The sequence below is a fragment of the Corvus kubaryi genome, unplaced genomic scaffold, assembly GCF_017639235.1.
Source record: "Corvus kubaryi isolate FWS band 111438036 unplaced genomic scaffold, C.kubaryi_AGA036_p1.0 37249, whole genome shotgun sequence".
Taxonomy (NCBI): Eukaryota; Metazoa; Chordata; class Aves; order Passeriformes; family Corvidae; genus Corvus; species Corvus kubaryi.
The window spans coordinates 3,152,947-3,168,253 of record NW_024581072.1 but is presented as its reverse complement, the minus strand read 5'-3'; the positions used below and the strand labels follow the sequence as shown (position 1 = coordinate 3,168,253).

Genomic DNA, 15,307 nt, shown 5'->3' with positions numbered 1-15,307 from the left:
GGGGAGCGGCGGCGGAGCGGCGGCGGCCCGCGGCGGCCCGGAGGCCGCGCTGGGGTCGGCTGCAGAGCTGCCGCTGCTGAAGCTGCCACCGGCCGCAGACCTGGAGCAGCTGCTGATCCAGGGGGGCGCGGGGCTGGGCGCGGGCAGCCCGGGGCCGACGGCACCTGGGGCAGGGAGCGGCGGGGCGGCGGGGCCGTTCCTCTACCGGCAGCCGGTGACGCAGGAGCAGGAGGGTTTCGCCGACGGCTTCGTCAAGGCCCTGGCCGATCTGCACAAGCAGAACCAGCTCCTGGCGGCCCCGCCGCCGCTCTCCGCGCCGGGACCCTGCTGCACCGCCCGCCCGGGGCCGCCGGGAGCCCCCGCCACTGCCGCCGCCGACCCTCCGGCCGTCTACACCAACTTGAGCGGCTTCAACCCCGCGGGGCCGCTGAGCCCCTCGGGCAGCGCCTACTCCTCCGCCTCCGCCCCGCCGCCGCCGCCGGGCCTGGCCTTCGGGGCGGCGGGTCTGGGGAGCGGCCGGCTGCCGCCGGCGCGGTCCCTGGAGGAACCGCAGACCGTGCCCGAGGTGCCGCCGTCGGCGGGCGGGGAGGGCGGCAGCAGCGCGCCCACGCCGCCGTCGCTGTCGCCGCTGGACGCGGAGAGCCAGGAGCGTCTGAAGGCAGAGCGCAAGCGGCTGCGAAACCGCATCGCCGCCTCCAAGTGCCGCCGGCGGAAGCTGGAGCGCATCGCCCGGCTGGAGGAGAAGGTGAAGGCGCTCAAGGGGCAGAACGCCGAGCTGGCCGCCACCGCCAACCTCCTCCGCGCCCAGGTCACCCAGCTGCAGGGTCGCGTCCGCAGCCACCTCTCCTCCGGCTGCCACATCAACGCCGCCGGGCATCCTCCTCCTCCTCACGCCGCCGCCCAGCCGCGGGAGACTGCCCCCGAGGCGGCCGCCGCCGCGCCGGAGACCAGCGCCTGCTGAGGAGGGACACCCCGCCGGCCCCGGCCCCATCCCGCCCGGGGGCACCGCGGGGCCAAGGTGCGCGCCCGCCGCCGCCCTTCTGCTATGATTATTATTATTTTTATTATTATTATTAATTATTATTATTATTTATTTGCGCCCGGAGAAGGCGTTTTTTTGCGAGAGCCGGGTGTTGCTAAGCGTTTCCCGAGTTCTGTCGATGTCGCATTCAGCAGAGAGGGTTTCCGTGGGTGGTTCTGGGGCAGGTGGTTGTTAGTTTTTCAGTGAAGTACTTGAGGTCTGTAGAGATTTCCGAAAATAAGAAAATTACTGTTTACAGAAAGATTCAACTTTATTTTCATGGGGGATATAAAACGTGTGTTTCCTAATACACCTTACTGAACTGTATAGCAATGGATAAGCTTTTCAAACTTAAAAAAAAAACCAGCCAGAATCGTACCTTTTGAAAAGATGTGCGTGTATATATATATTTAAAACATAATATGGCTATGTATATTTTCTTGGTATTGATAAAGAACTTTTTTAAAAATACTGTCTTTCTCTAGAGCTTTAATTTGCCATTGAGAGTTAAGACAGCTGTGTGGGTGCTCTTGCACTTACATGGCTTTGATTTGCAAGTTGAACCTTGGAGGGAAATGATTTTTGTTGTAAATCTTAAACAGATTGAAATGCATTGCTGACTCAGTCATAAGAAAATAGTTTTCTAAACCTGTATGCTCCATATTTCTTGTGCCAGTGCAAACTTGGGGCATTGATAGTTATTTATTGAAACTTGAACACTTTTTGGACGTTGCCTAGACCTTATTTTTCTAGATAACATGTTAGTAGAGAAAATGGTTACTTTGGCAAAAAGAGCTTTACTTTTTTTCTCTTTTTTTCCTTCACTGTGTACATTCCAGTAGTGTGTGCTCTTTCCATAGTATAGTAACAATTCAGTGCTATACAGAAAAGGGCTCAGGTTTGGGGTGGGTTAGCTGTAAAGGTGATAATTCCATTGTATTCTGTTTGAATAAATCACAGAAATATTATGGAGAACTAGATTTATTTTTCAGTAGAAATCTGTGTATCTTGCTTCTTGGTCTACATCGTTCTAAAGAAACTTTCTGCAATACTCTAGAGACAGAAAGAGTTGATGCTAGAATGTGAAATGTTTTTCTGGTTGGGAAGAATTGGTGTGATTTATTTCTTTGTCGAGAATTTACTAGTAGAAGAGTATAGCAAAGGAACTATTTCTTCTGATTAGACATAATCCTCAATAAGTTTTTGAAAGCTTTAGGTCCCTTGCTCGGTGCCACTGCATTCCATGCTTCTGCTGCACCTGTGTATTTTGAGTATAGCCGCTAGCGCAGCGCTGCCGAGCCCTGTGGCAATGGTGCAGTGGGAAGGGTCTGTCGGAGTGTGATGGTCACCTCACCAGAAGGCCCTCCGTGCGGAGGCCGCGGGCCGGCCCTGCTGCTGAGGGAAGGCAGGGCTTCTCCTGAGCCGATCCAGCTGCTGTGTGGGGCCCTCTCCCCTCGTTGAAACTGTGCTAAAAACTCTGCTTGAACTCAGAGGCAAATCTTTCATGGGGATATGTGTCTGTGCCAGCTGGTGAAAAGGGGGAATCATATGAGGAGCCAAGAGCGCATAGACATCTCTAGGTGTACTGCAATTGCTCAGATCCGTTAAAGCCACTCAGGAGCTGGTAAACATCTCTTACTTCTTCTGAAGGCTACAGCTGATGATTTGAAATACAATGAGAAAGAGATAGACTCACAGTTTTTCATGCTTTTATTGGGGATATGTGAGCGCTATCTGTTCAGAAAGTTGAGCTGCAGCAGTCAAGTGTATGAGCTTTTCCTTTTAGTGCATAGTTGTTCCTGGCACATGTATGAAATTATGTGAAAATGCATAGTTACACTGTTACTGTAGCTGAGATGCTCTGAGGATATTTCTTTTTGTAATGCATATGCAAATTAGGTAGAAGCCATATTAATCGTTGTATAACTGTTTAATCATGTCACCAGAGCCTTTTTTGGTCGTTGAACATGATTGCCTGTAACATTACTTTCTGCTGTTAGAAATACCAATGAGCAGATAAAAAAATATTTTGATCTTAGCACAGGTTTAAAGATTTCTTAAGGGCATTCTGAACCATACAGCATACAATCTGTAGCACTGCCTGTTAAATAATAACTGGGTGAAAAATGTGGTTTTTACTTTGGTAGTCATCACCCATCCGCAAAGTTGCTGCAAGTCTGGAGAAACCAATAAAAAACTTCTTTCCCCCCACACTTAACACTTTTCCCTAGTGAGAGAGGTAATGCTGCCTGGTAGATGTGAGATACTTTACTGCATATGTAGTGAGGTGGGGTTTTTTTAAGGAATCCTGGAAAAAATCATAAAAAATTACATGGGTAAACACTATTACTTTGGTCCTTGTCTTTGCAAATGAGTGTACGGCTAGGTAAAGATCTTGTGGTAGAACACAGGACAATGATGAACGAAACTGTGCAATACTTGGTCTTTACTTATGTCATAATTTCTGGTCATAGTAAATTAGCAATATCCGAGAGACATGGGGGATCCATAAGGCATGGGAAATCACTGCAGTTCCCCTTCCCAGACACGGGCAAGGCTCTAGTGGTCTATAGTCTAGCAGGGTTATAATGAGCTGCCCCCTTTCGGCATGGTAATGTTAAAGCTGAAAACCACCCCACATTACCTCACTTGAGTTTGAACTTTTCTGCAAGAGGAGTCTTGCACCCAGCATCTCAAAGACCTCATGTGGTAACTTCTTTGATAGCCTGCTTTCTGTTCTAGCTGACATCTGTTCAGTGGTAGAAGTGGTGACAGGCCAGCTCTCTTACCCTGATGACTGATGAGAGATTACTAGTGAGGCTGGCAGCTCCACCTCTCTGCCAGAGGCTACTGTTCTGGTAGTAGAGTCGTCCAAAAGAAAGTGTCTTCTGTAAAGTGGCAGGTTACCTTTATAAATGCCTTTTTTTTAGGTGGCATTTAGGCTAAAAAATAGGATCTAACACTGACAAAATTTGAGAATAATGTTGGGGTGGTTGGGGTTTTTTTCCTGCTTGGGTTGGTTCTGCTAGAGGTTGCTGCATTTTTTGCAGGTATTTGAGTGGGAAGCCTAAGCACCTAACACTTTAAACCAATATAAAAAGACTCAGGAGTACTTACCTGCTGCAGCTGTCAGACTTGAATGTTCCTGTCTTCTAAAATGTATCAATACTCTGACTTTTAGCCCTGCTGTGTTCCTAAATCTTTAAATATGGCTTCTCTATTTTGTATGCCTTTTTGCTTCAGTTTGTTGCTAAACGTATGTGTCTTTTAGGTTTTGATTTTCTGCCAAAAACTTTGGTCACTGTGAGATGCTAAAAGATAGATACTGAGTAAAAATTTTCCAGACTGTTTGTATGATTTGCATCCATGTAGCTCCTTCTCAGTAACACCAAGCAAGTTGGCTGTGTGTTACTGCAAGAAAGAAAAAAAACCCACACAAAACCCCTCAAAAACAAAACTCAAAAAAAAGCAAACGAAAAGATTAAAACCGCAGAATAAAAGAGTTTATGTTCACTGTTAGCTCAGTTCTTTTTAGCATTTTTCTTCATTCTTCAAAACTATCATGCTTTGTTACAGGTTTGCACACTATTTGCTAGTCCTTGCAAAGACTCTTTTTGAGTGACTTGATTTGCAGGCTATCCTCATGTCCTTCTAATCTGGTTTTCATTCCAGATGCAAACCCATTACAAATAAACATTTGTCCATCTTTGTTTCTTTGCCCTACCTGTAATCTGCTGTGGAGACTACAGTCTCCTCCTTTGTCTGTGTTGGTTGCTGAGTGCTTGCTCCTGTGCACATCTCATTTGCTGTTCAGCAGTTTTTGAATGTGCTTGAACTGGTGTCTTGGTTTAGATGTGAAGTGCCTTCTCATTTAGGTGCTACGGCACAATAGTTTGATTCATATATGACTTTGATTTATTTGAATTGTTATCAGATCTTTTCTGTCTTGGGAAGTAGGAGAGGGAAGTAAAGGGAGGTCTTGTTCAGTCCTTCCTTGGGCAGAGGGTGGAGCCCCCTTCAGATCTGCCCCTGCTTGCTCTGAGTGCAAGGAAGCTACTCTGATAACACTGATTCAAATGATGCCATTGCTAGAAAGTTGATTGGTTGAGTCTCCAGTGTAGTGAAGTCTGTCGGAATCACAAGGTCTCCAGACAGTTCCAGGTAGCTGGTGAGTTGTTTTTAAAACTTTCACTGTGATTCCAGGTCAAGCCCATTTAGTATGCTTAGAGCACCTTTCCAAAAACACAAGTACTTCATGTACTTTGAGAAGCGTAGGTATTTGGACGTGGTAAGTTCTGATCATGGTGAGGAGTGATTCTGGTGTTGATGGTTGTGTTTTCTGTTATGACCCTTTGATGGTCTTCCAAAAGGTAAATATCTCAACAGATCTGGACTCTCCACTGCATGTCAGTAGTCACTACTGACTCTCATGCACTGTTCAAGATAAGAGTGGCCCTAGACAGTTCCTTGTTGTCTTTGTGTTTATGTCTTTACAGAACAAAGAGTCATGAGGCATCCTTTATTCATTTAAATATCTGGTTGACTCTCTGTCTCACCTTTGACAAAGGAGTGATCTCCCCAGGTTAAGCCCAGATGCATTCTGCATTTTGCAGCTGTCAAAGTTGAAATTTGTTAGGCAAGTAATTTTTAAACAGTTATATAAGTCACTGATGCTTCCCAAAGTACCGAAGAGTATTGTTTGATAGTGTCTGAAGTACAGGTGCGTGCCTGGTCTGAATTACTAGTTGTGCTGAAAACAGTATCTTGGCTGCCATAACTGGAGTCTTAACTATTTGAATCCAGCAGCTTCTTAGAGCTGCTGTCTATATCTGAGATATTTATGCAAGAGAAAAAAACCCATCTACTTGTAACGTAAGTCATTCTTTGATGCATTTTATGTGTCCTGCTTCTCGAGTGCAAGTTAAAAAAGGAAAAGCAATGAGTTACATTTTCGTTTATTTATATGTGCAGCTGTGACTGCTGCTGGATAATTTTGCTCTTTCCTGACTTGATTCTCCAAGTTTCTATGTTTAGCAAGTAGACAAATTGGAGTATGACATATCTGCGTACATCTTTGATTTGTACAAAACCACTTCCATTTTTCCAGTATTTTGTTTGAAGTTTTACTTAAGAATGAGTGTTGAAGAATTCTTAGCCTGTTTTGTTTCTCGTTGGTCACTTCTTTTGATCAGTACTCTTTGTAGTGACTGCTCATCTTCCAGCAGAGGTGGACAGTAAAGTCTGTCAGGGATTCACCTCTTTCAGTATTTGGCAAGACTTGTATCAGCAGAAAAAGTCTTGGACAGAAAGCTTTCACAGTGCATAATAATCCTGCAAATGTTAACTCATCCTTCTCACACCGCAGTCACTTGTTATGGGGTTGCATCTGGGTTTAGTGTATCTGATGAAGAATGATAAATGCTCCTGTGACAGGTGCAGAATCTAAAGTTTATCAAAAACTCGTTAATCATGTTGCACACTGTGCAGCTTTGCTATGAAGGTGTTGAATTAAATCTGAATATATGGAGACTTAGGCCATTATGGTACATTATGGGAGACAAGAGGTTTTAGTAATTCATAATTACTCTCCAGTGATTCAGAGATCTGTCTCTTTTTAGCCTATGAAGTGTCTTGCAGCTGTTTGTGCTGTGAAACTTCTCTCTTCATAACAACTCAGTAACTTGGAGGCGGGACAGAAGCAACTTCTCCATGAATTGGTCATGTGTGACAAGCTAAATGTAGGTTTCTGAGAAGCACTGCAACAGTGAGGGCACAGTGGAGAACCTGCTGTTGTATGTGTGTCGCTAAAAGAATCTAGAAATGTATACACATAAATCATAATGAGCGGTTTCCAAGGCACCATCCTGTTGCCTTGCTATGGGCATTGATCCTTGCTGCTTGCTTTAGTCTGGGAGCACTTTTTCCTAAGCTATTGCATATCTGAAGGCTTACTTTCTGCATCAGTGTAGTCACAAACCGGATCTCTGCTTGAGTGTTGAAACAGTTGGCTTCATACGGGTCAATTAGAATGCCTTGCTTGATTTGCCTTTGCAGGGTCCCACTGGGGAAACAGTGGTGGGGAGGAAGGAAACCTGTCTAGGATCTGTATCTTCACACCAGTGCTGTGTATTGAAATGCAACTTTCAGTTGAGTAGTCTTGACAAAAGTGTGTTACTTATGTAAAAACACTGAGTCTTGATCTTGTGTCTGCAGGGGACATGAGTTCTTGTGCTGGAGTCCTGCTTTGGGCGGTATCCTCTCAAGTCAGTGAGGACTAACTGAAGAAACAGCAAATCCAGCCTTTATGAACTAATTCTTCTGAAGCACACAGATACCTGCAAATGCATGTGGAGGTGCTGTGCATAGACACCAGCATGCATAGAGAAGGGGATGGCCAAAAGGAAGGAACTGTGATTTTCTTAGCTGCAACAGTACACAATGGGATTTTTCATATTCTTTTGTTGTGGTCAAATTGTTCCAGAAGAAGACTAACCTTCATTTCTGTGTGTGGTCACAAGGTGATTTTTTAGATTTCCATTCAAATTGGAGAACTGTCAGATCTTGCAATGCTAAATTAACACAAAAAGAGAACTTATTTTAAAGTCACATTTAGCCTTAATGTTATCTGAAGTGCTGCAGTTCATATGTAGTAGTTTACTGTAAGGTGAAATGATGATTATCATAAATAATGTTTTGAAGGAGTCACCCTAATTAATTACCTACGTGATGTTTGCTTTTTTGTCTGCTGTCAAAAAGTCTCTATCCATAGCATAGCTAGCTGTAAATTGAGCTTTGCTCTGAATTTCTAGTACTGGTAACAAACAGGGTCTGCAATAGTTTAAGGAGTAAATGTTCTGGCTAAAGAATGACCATTTCTGTAGGAATGCTTTGAAGTGATGGTCAGGTTTGAAGCCTTGCTAACATGGAGATAATAGATATGACCAGTTCACTGTGCACTAATACAATGATTCTGATTTTTAGCACACTGCTGATAAGATTTACTACTGCTGTTACTTATTGGTTAAGAACTAAGTGTGGGTGGAATTGTAAGTCAGCTAAATAGGGTCTGGATAGCTGTCTTGCTGGAGGTCAGTAACAGACTCCCATCCCATACAAGGGGGAGGAAAGAAAAAATCTTTGGTCGTAGTCTCTGTTTTGATTTTGCAAGTCCAGTTACTTTTTTAGGTTGAGTCCTGTTTTACTCTTACCTCAAAATTTATTTGAATAAATTTGAAAACCTTTCTAATAGGTACCTTAAAGCATGTCTTGCAACTGTTCCGTTACAATCAGTGGTTGTACAACTGTGGTATTACTTCTGTCATAGATGGAGAAAGCTGAAGCTACTAAGAGTCAGGCTTCTCACTGCATCCCTGTTCTTAAACAATGGACTGAACATGTGAAAAATCATGGCCAGTAGCTTGAACTCTGAGAAGCTGTTTGATACCGTTTTCTTGTCCTCTTCAGAGAGCTTCCCACTGCCCCAAGGGATGTGTCCCTCCTGCCTCATATGGAAAATTGACCTTTAAGGATTAACAGTTTTTAACTAACTAACTAGCTAACTAACTAACTAAAGATAGTCTTCTGGTACATGCTGAGTAATTTGAAAGATAACATACTGAACTTGACAATCTTTCCCACACCTCTGTTTCATAAATCTCCAGATTTTCTTGTAATGCAGGGCAGAAGCAATGGAGTAGTGTCAAGTAAAGTTAGTGTGATGTTCCAGAGAGTGTATTTAGGATAGTCTCCTTCTTTTTCCGTAGTAACTGCTATGGAAAGAGAGCAGTAGAAGATACTGATTTAAAACTTGCTGTTCTTCATGAGTAGAGCCAGAGTTTGAATTCTTGGATTTTTCCAACTTTTACCATTCTGTCTTTTAACATCCTTCATGGGAGGGTGACAGAAGTATTGAGGAAATACTGTTAGGGAGTTAAATGTTCTTGTTATGTCTAATGTCACATAAGTTATGGCCATAAGTAGCTAGGACACCTATTTATAGTCTGCAAGATGACACCTTCAGAATAGGGATTCCAAAAATGCTGCCAAAGTGTTGTTATCTGTCCAAAGCATTTTGGGCCAGTTAGTAAAATCGAATTGTAAATCCTTGTGATTTTTGACAGTCTTTGTGTGCACCCTGTAAGTGAAATCACCGCACAAGCTGGTATGTCTACGTGGTATGATACCACTTTCCCAGCAGGCCAGTAGTGTCTAATAAAGTTTATGTCTTTATTCCTTTCCCCACTGGGAATATGAGAGATGATAGTTGAATTTTTCAGCACCAGGAAGGAGAAAAAAAAGGAATCCAAGGAAAAAATAATATTTATCTCTAAAACAGTATTTAATGGTAATATTTGTTGCATGTTTAAGTGGCAGATAATTAAGACTACTCTTCAGAATGCTTTTTAACTTACTTTGTTTTGTTATTACTGCTTAAGTGTCTTCTAAATGTCTCTTCTTTAGAAACTGTGCCCCTCCCTGTTTGGCCTGATGACTGTTGATTTCACACTTACCCTTATTTATTTAAAGCCATGGCAACCACCATACTGAAATGTCATCAAGTAAAGCCCAGGTCTGCATGCTGACTGGTGATGCAAAGCTCTGCTCTCTAATAAAATGCAGCCCTTCAAGGACGAGCTCCAAAAGACAGCTACGCCCTGTCTTCAAGCATTTGCTCTAATTTCAAGGCTTTGCCATGTGGTGTTGCTCAACGTGCAGCAAAACAAGTTCTTGCGAGCCCCTTGAGCATTCCTCCGTGTGTAACAAATTAAATATTCAGGCTTCCTTAATTCTCCCGTCCCCCCCCCCCCCCCCCCCCCCAAAAAAACAAGCCCCAAAACCAAACCAAGACCCACAGAAAGAAACCCAAACCCGAAATAAAAGGCCCAACACAAGTATATCTTGGAGAATTGTTTTACTTTGTTGCAAAGTGCTGTTAATTACAGAGACGCTTAGCGCTGTTCTGACATGTGAGCCATCAATCTAAACACTCCCAACAGTGATTTTGCTTTGGTTGCGCTTTGCTACTTTGTACGGGACAAAGGGAAGGGAGTAAGTGTTGCAATATAGTATTGTGCAATTCCTGTCTTTTAAATAGAAAATGATAGGCAAGTCTGCATAGGCCTCTCGCACACCAAAATTTAGCTACTGATTTTTGCCACTCCCACTCTTCTTAATCAGGAACGGGTCTACTGGCTTCTTAAGGTGAAAAGGAGAGAAGGGGAGAGGAGTAGAGAGATTCAGAGGTGGCAGTACCAGGGATATTCTGCTGTGAAGGGCCTTGAGCCTCCTGGGCCTTAAAACTCAATCTGTTAGGTTACCTCTAGTTTATGATATCTGAAGGTAATTCTTAGACTCCCTATGGAGCATCTTACCAGGAGAGGTGGCTGGGTCTGTATTGCTGAATAAGACTTTTGATGAAGTAGCTCTTTGGCTTTCTGTGTTTTTCCATCTGTGGAGTTGTAGGACATTCTTCCAGAGCAGTTTCTCTTTCCTGTAGTGGCTCATCTAAAGCTGGCTTGTTGTAAGTGCAATTTCTGCCTACACTGAAAAATCTTTCTGAGGTTCAGGGGACCACGTATGTGCCCTCACTGCGTGGTGTTTGTGGTGGCTAATCCTGTATGACTCAAAGGAGATCCCCTTAGAAAGGAGTAGCTCCAGTTAGGTGCAGACTAGGAAAGATGAAATCTATCATTCTTTGTGCAGGATGTCTTTCTATCAGTTCAACAGAGGAACTAACTCCCGTAAGATAAAGGAGAGCTCTTGGGCAATAGGACCCAGCTTTGAAAACCCTTGATGGCTTCTGATTCTTGCTAAGCTTCCATGATGCAGAAGACACTTAATGATCTGCATTACTATAATCACAATACCTTGCAATGTCATGGGCTGGTTCTGCTGGTAGTATCATGCAAGTTCTGTGGTCCTTACTGGGATTCATGCCACATGCTGATTAACAGAATAAGGAATTTCCTGTAAAGGGCAAGAATCCCCTCCCTGCTCTGTCACCACCAGCATCTCCAAGCTCTCTTTTTGTCCAAAAGAAGTGTGAGCAAACTGCCACTTCCTACAATTCTTCAAGCTGGTTCTTCACAGGCCTTCAAGCATGGCACTGAAACCTTTTCCTTCAGGGTAGCTCTTCAAAACAAAAGGTGGAAGCAGAGCAGTTCAAATTGGGCTTTGCTCTTCCAGCAGCTTATGTGCAACTAGTTGGTGGGTGGGTGTTTTTCCCAAACATCCTTTCTTGGGTTTTTGTAAGTTGGCTTTATGTGTACCTTCTTATTCTGCCTTACTAAATTAGCTGGCACAGGGGAAGCCTCTGAGAAACCCTTTAAAAATCTCTGCTTTTGGTAGAATTTTATGAAATTACGGCATGTGAACAGGTTGAAAAATCCCCAACGAAACAACAAAAAAAACCCCACAAAAGTAACCCAAAACAGACAACAAAACAAGTAATTTTGTATGGATATCATGGACCTTTAAAAACTTGATTAATTTTGGGAAGTCTTCAACAGGTGTGCTGGCAAGGACATTGCACACAGATGGAGATAGTAGTGAAACAAAATTCAGTAGATACTCATTTGCTGGATTTGGTCAGGAGAGATTTTAAAGGGCACTTCTGAGACCTTTTTTCTGATGTGGTGATTTTTTTCTGTAAACAAGCTACAGGGCTTAATAATACACAGCTGAGGATTATGTCCATTGTAATTTTTTTTACATTACTTTTACTAACTGTGTAGTATTATATTCAAAATACTTATTTCTGAGACAAAGTGGACAATACTAGTGGGCATCTTGCACTTGATTAAATGTAAAACATTTTCTTAATTTAGTGATGTGTTTAGGAAAATACTGTAACTTACTGAATATACAACAGTGATAACTGTGTTTACAATAATTTTCAAATTCCTACTGTTCAGTGGTAGCCAACTTGTTTGAGAATTGGAAATAAGACATACTGCAATTGGCAATCTTGGAAAAATTAACTCAATGCTGCTACCACTAAATTCTGTGGGATGGATACCGTGGGTTTAAATGGCAGCAGGATTGTATTCCAAGCCTCTGTCTTAAGTACTTATGACTAAAAGGCGACTTGCCTTGTGCTCATTTATGTATCCCTGTGTGTAGTACATCAGTTAGAAATCTGTTAATGATTGATTTGTAACATTAGGACCTTTATGGAGATCACAGTGGGGTTTTTGTTTGTTTTTGTTTGTGAACAGACACTTAGACATTTTGGAATGTATAACATTGATCCTTGTGCTGGAATTGTTTACATGCAAAAAGGTATTTATGATTTTTTGCAAACTGCAATGTGCAATTTTGTACATGTGTTTTAAACTACAGAGTTTATAAGGAAGATATTGTATGTACAGTACTTGGACATGAGTATTATTTCTTTGATATAAATATCTAGAGGAAAATTAAAACTGCTTTATATTCATATTTTTGGCTGTGTTTTTTTATCATTTCATCAAGAAATTTAAAAGGCTTAAGGCATAGTGATTTGGGCTTTTTAAGAAGTATTTTTAAACCATGCTTGATAACACTGCTTCCTTTGATTGTGTGAACTTACCAAAGTGCAAGGAGGAACAAATTTCTTCTTGTAAAAATGTTGCTCTTTGTGGTAACTTCCGTATATGCTAGTGCAGTTGCAACTCAGAAAGTAAACTTTTATAAAGAGCAAAAGAGAAGAGACAGTCCAGCTCTGATGATATCAGATTTCAGGCCCTTGCTAAGAAAAGCTGACTGGAGTCATCAGCCCTGTGGGATGGGTCTCCTTTTAGCCGTGTCTTGACTTTTCTGGTTCAACAGAACGAGTGACAGTAAAACCTTTTTGCAAATTGAATTGTTCTGAACCAGATCTGGAGTAAAGCTGTTGAAATAAGGGATTTCGTTTTCTTTCCCATGATCGTTCTTATGGACATTGATACATCTTGACATACTCCTACAGGAGAGCTACTCGGTAAACATCCCCACGTGCTGACAACACTTCTGAAGTCCCAGCTGAAAGCTCCCGTGCTCTGGGAAGGCAGCCCTGCCTTCCGGATACAATCTTTCAAACTAGCGACGCTGGGCGGAGTGAGTGCCAAGGCCCAGCAGGAGCGCTGCGAGGATGCCCGGCTGAAGTGAGAGCTGGGAAGCAGGGCAGTGCCGGTGGCGCTGGCTGTGCCAGCTCACACGCCGGCACACAGCTGGACCCTGGCTTTTCTCTAGAGCGCGTGGATTCCAGGTCTGGCACTGAAGAAACAGCAGAGGGAATGTTTTCTGGTTTAAGATACGAATGCTAGGATTTTTGGGGCATGACAAAGCTGGGGGAGGGGAAGGAAGCTGTAATCACACTGTTGTTCATGCTGTTGTATGTTGGCGCTTAGGTTTATGACCGCATTATTGGCTTGGTGTGGGACTACTGTGACTTCTAAACGTGAACTGTGCCTCCCTCAGTGCTCTGGGAGTTGTTTAATGCTTTTTAATCTCAATGTCGTGCATGGCTTCAGGCTGTGTTTCACACATGCTAGTCAGACCATTCCTTACAGGTTTTCACTCAAGACAGATTTCTTCATGGGGGAGTCTGAAGCACTGTTGCAATAATCTTCATGCTTTCCAAATTAATTGCAGAGGGGAAGTAGAACAACAAAATGGTTTGTGCTTTTAATGGTTTGATAGATGTTTGAGCGTATTGTTAATTTTCTATGTCAATTGGAACTTCAGAGCATGGTTCTATGGAAAAGTATTTAGCATATGTGATATAAGAACCAGTCTGCTTGTTCTCTTTAAGGTATGAGTTTCTCTGACTTTGAGTGCCTCAGAATGGTGCCTTCAGAAGTGCTCAGGAAGGAGATAGTTGAGACTGATTGTGCTTTATTATCCAGAGGGTGTGGAATGAAAGTGGGTGCTTCCCATTGGTTGAATAACCTGCAGGATTGTGTTCAGGTTTTTTTTTTTTTTCTTCCGAGAATTTCCCTTTCTTCTGCCTCTCTCTCGGGGTTCCTTGCAAGAGGGAAACAGGCATGGCCCTTGCACAACTTCCAAAACCACACAGAACGGCAACTCATAATTTGTTCCTCGTCCCTGCACATCTTCCAGACTAAGGGAGGCAAAGGCCCATTGGTTCTCTTGCAGCCTATTATTTCTGTTCCTTCAGCCTGGGTGGCTGAGGTTCTGGCACAGGCCATTCAGGTAGATCTGGCAGTTGCATCAGTTGCCAGAAGTCAAATAGTAGGTGACACAAAATAGCTGTGAACTTCTCTCACTTGTCCTGATGTGAGCGGGTTACTTTCTGTTTCATCTGTAGCTGGCTGCACTAAAGTAATTTCTAAGTTTTCCTTTTCTCTAGTGTGACATAGCAATGTGGAAGATATGACATGCAAGTTGCATTGGGTTTCCCCCCACCAACTGTAAATTAGGTCAGGAAGTGTAAATTACAAGATTTGGGCAGATGTTTCATCATCTGAGCCATTCTGCCAAATCTGAAATTCATGTCTTCATCATTCTTGCTACAACTCTCAAATGTCAGTCCCAGAAAGACCCAGCTGCAAGGCAGGTGGAGAGTTAATGACTGTAACTGATGGATTCATAAATTCAGGGAGGTGGTTGGATGGATGTCAGCCCATGGTCGGTGAGTAGGGCAGGGCTGGAGGCCTGATTCCTGAGATTCCAAGTTGCAAAGGCCAGTCACAGATCCCTGGATACCTGTCATGTCCCATGATATGACTACTGTGTGTGATGCGTCGTAATGGTTGGATTCTGGAGGGTGTCTCAAAGCTCATTCTTCAGCTATCCAGCAACCCAGAACAGGAGATGCAGGAGAAGACAAATAGGGCAGCCAGAGCACATAATTCCTAACCATCACCTTGTAGCTTTTAGTAACCTGTGGAGTCATTCTCTGAGCCATACGTATGAGCTGAAAGGGCTACTGCTCTGCTCTGACCTGGCAGTTCCTGTGCACCTGTAGCCACAGCATCACATAACCTACAACACAGCAGCAGCTCTGAACACATTACCTGAGGTAGCTATGTCTGGGGTTGAATGTTCATCCTTTGCTTATTTTCTTGGTCATTTTTTGTGTGTTTGTTTCCTTTAATCAAACAAGTTTTTTCCTTTGGACCTGGTAGAACAGGTCCAGTTTTTTCATAGGGAGCAGGACATCAAACAGCTCAATCATCCATGGCCCTGAGCAATAGGGCCCACCTGAAAGGAACATGAAATGGGTTTTTGGCTGCAACTATTACATCTGCTTGAGAGGCTGTCTCGGTTTTGAAAGACAGGTGTCTGCTAAGGAAGGCAGAGGCC

General features: G+C 43.3%; 1 protein-coding gene across 1 annotated transcript in view; it reads left to right on the top strand.

Annotated features, from left to right (window-relative positions):
- LOC121662334 (transcription factor jun-D-like) overlaps nt 1-12,460 on the top strand; it is a 12,939-nt gene extending 479 nt beyond the window's left edge. Inside the window, exons 2-3 of the mRNA XM_042023379.1 lie at nt 7-1,018; nt 7,235-12,460. Of these exons, the coding sequence (XP_041879313.1) occupies nt 7-961 (955 nt within the window). The 3' untranslated portion in view covers nt 962-1,018; nt 7,235-12,460. The remainder of the gene's footprint in view (nt 1-6; nt 1,019-7,234) is intronic.
- Nucleotides 12,461-15,307: the final 2,847 nt, after the last annotated feature.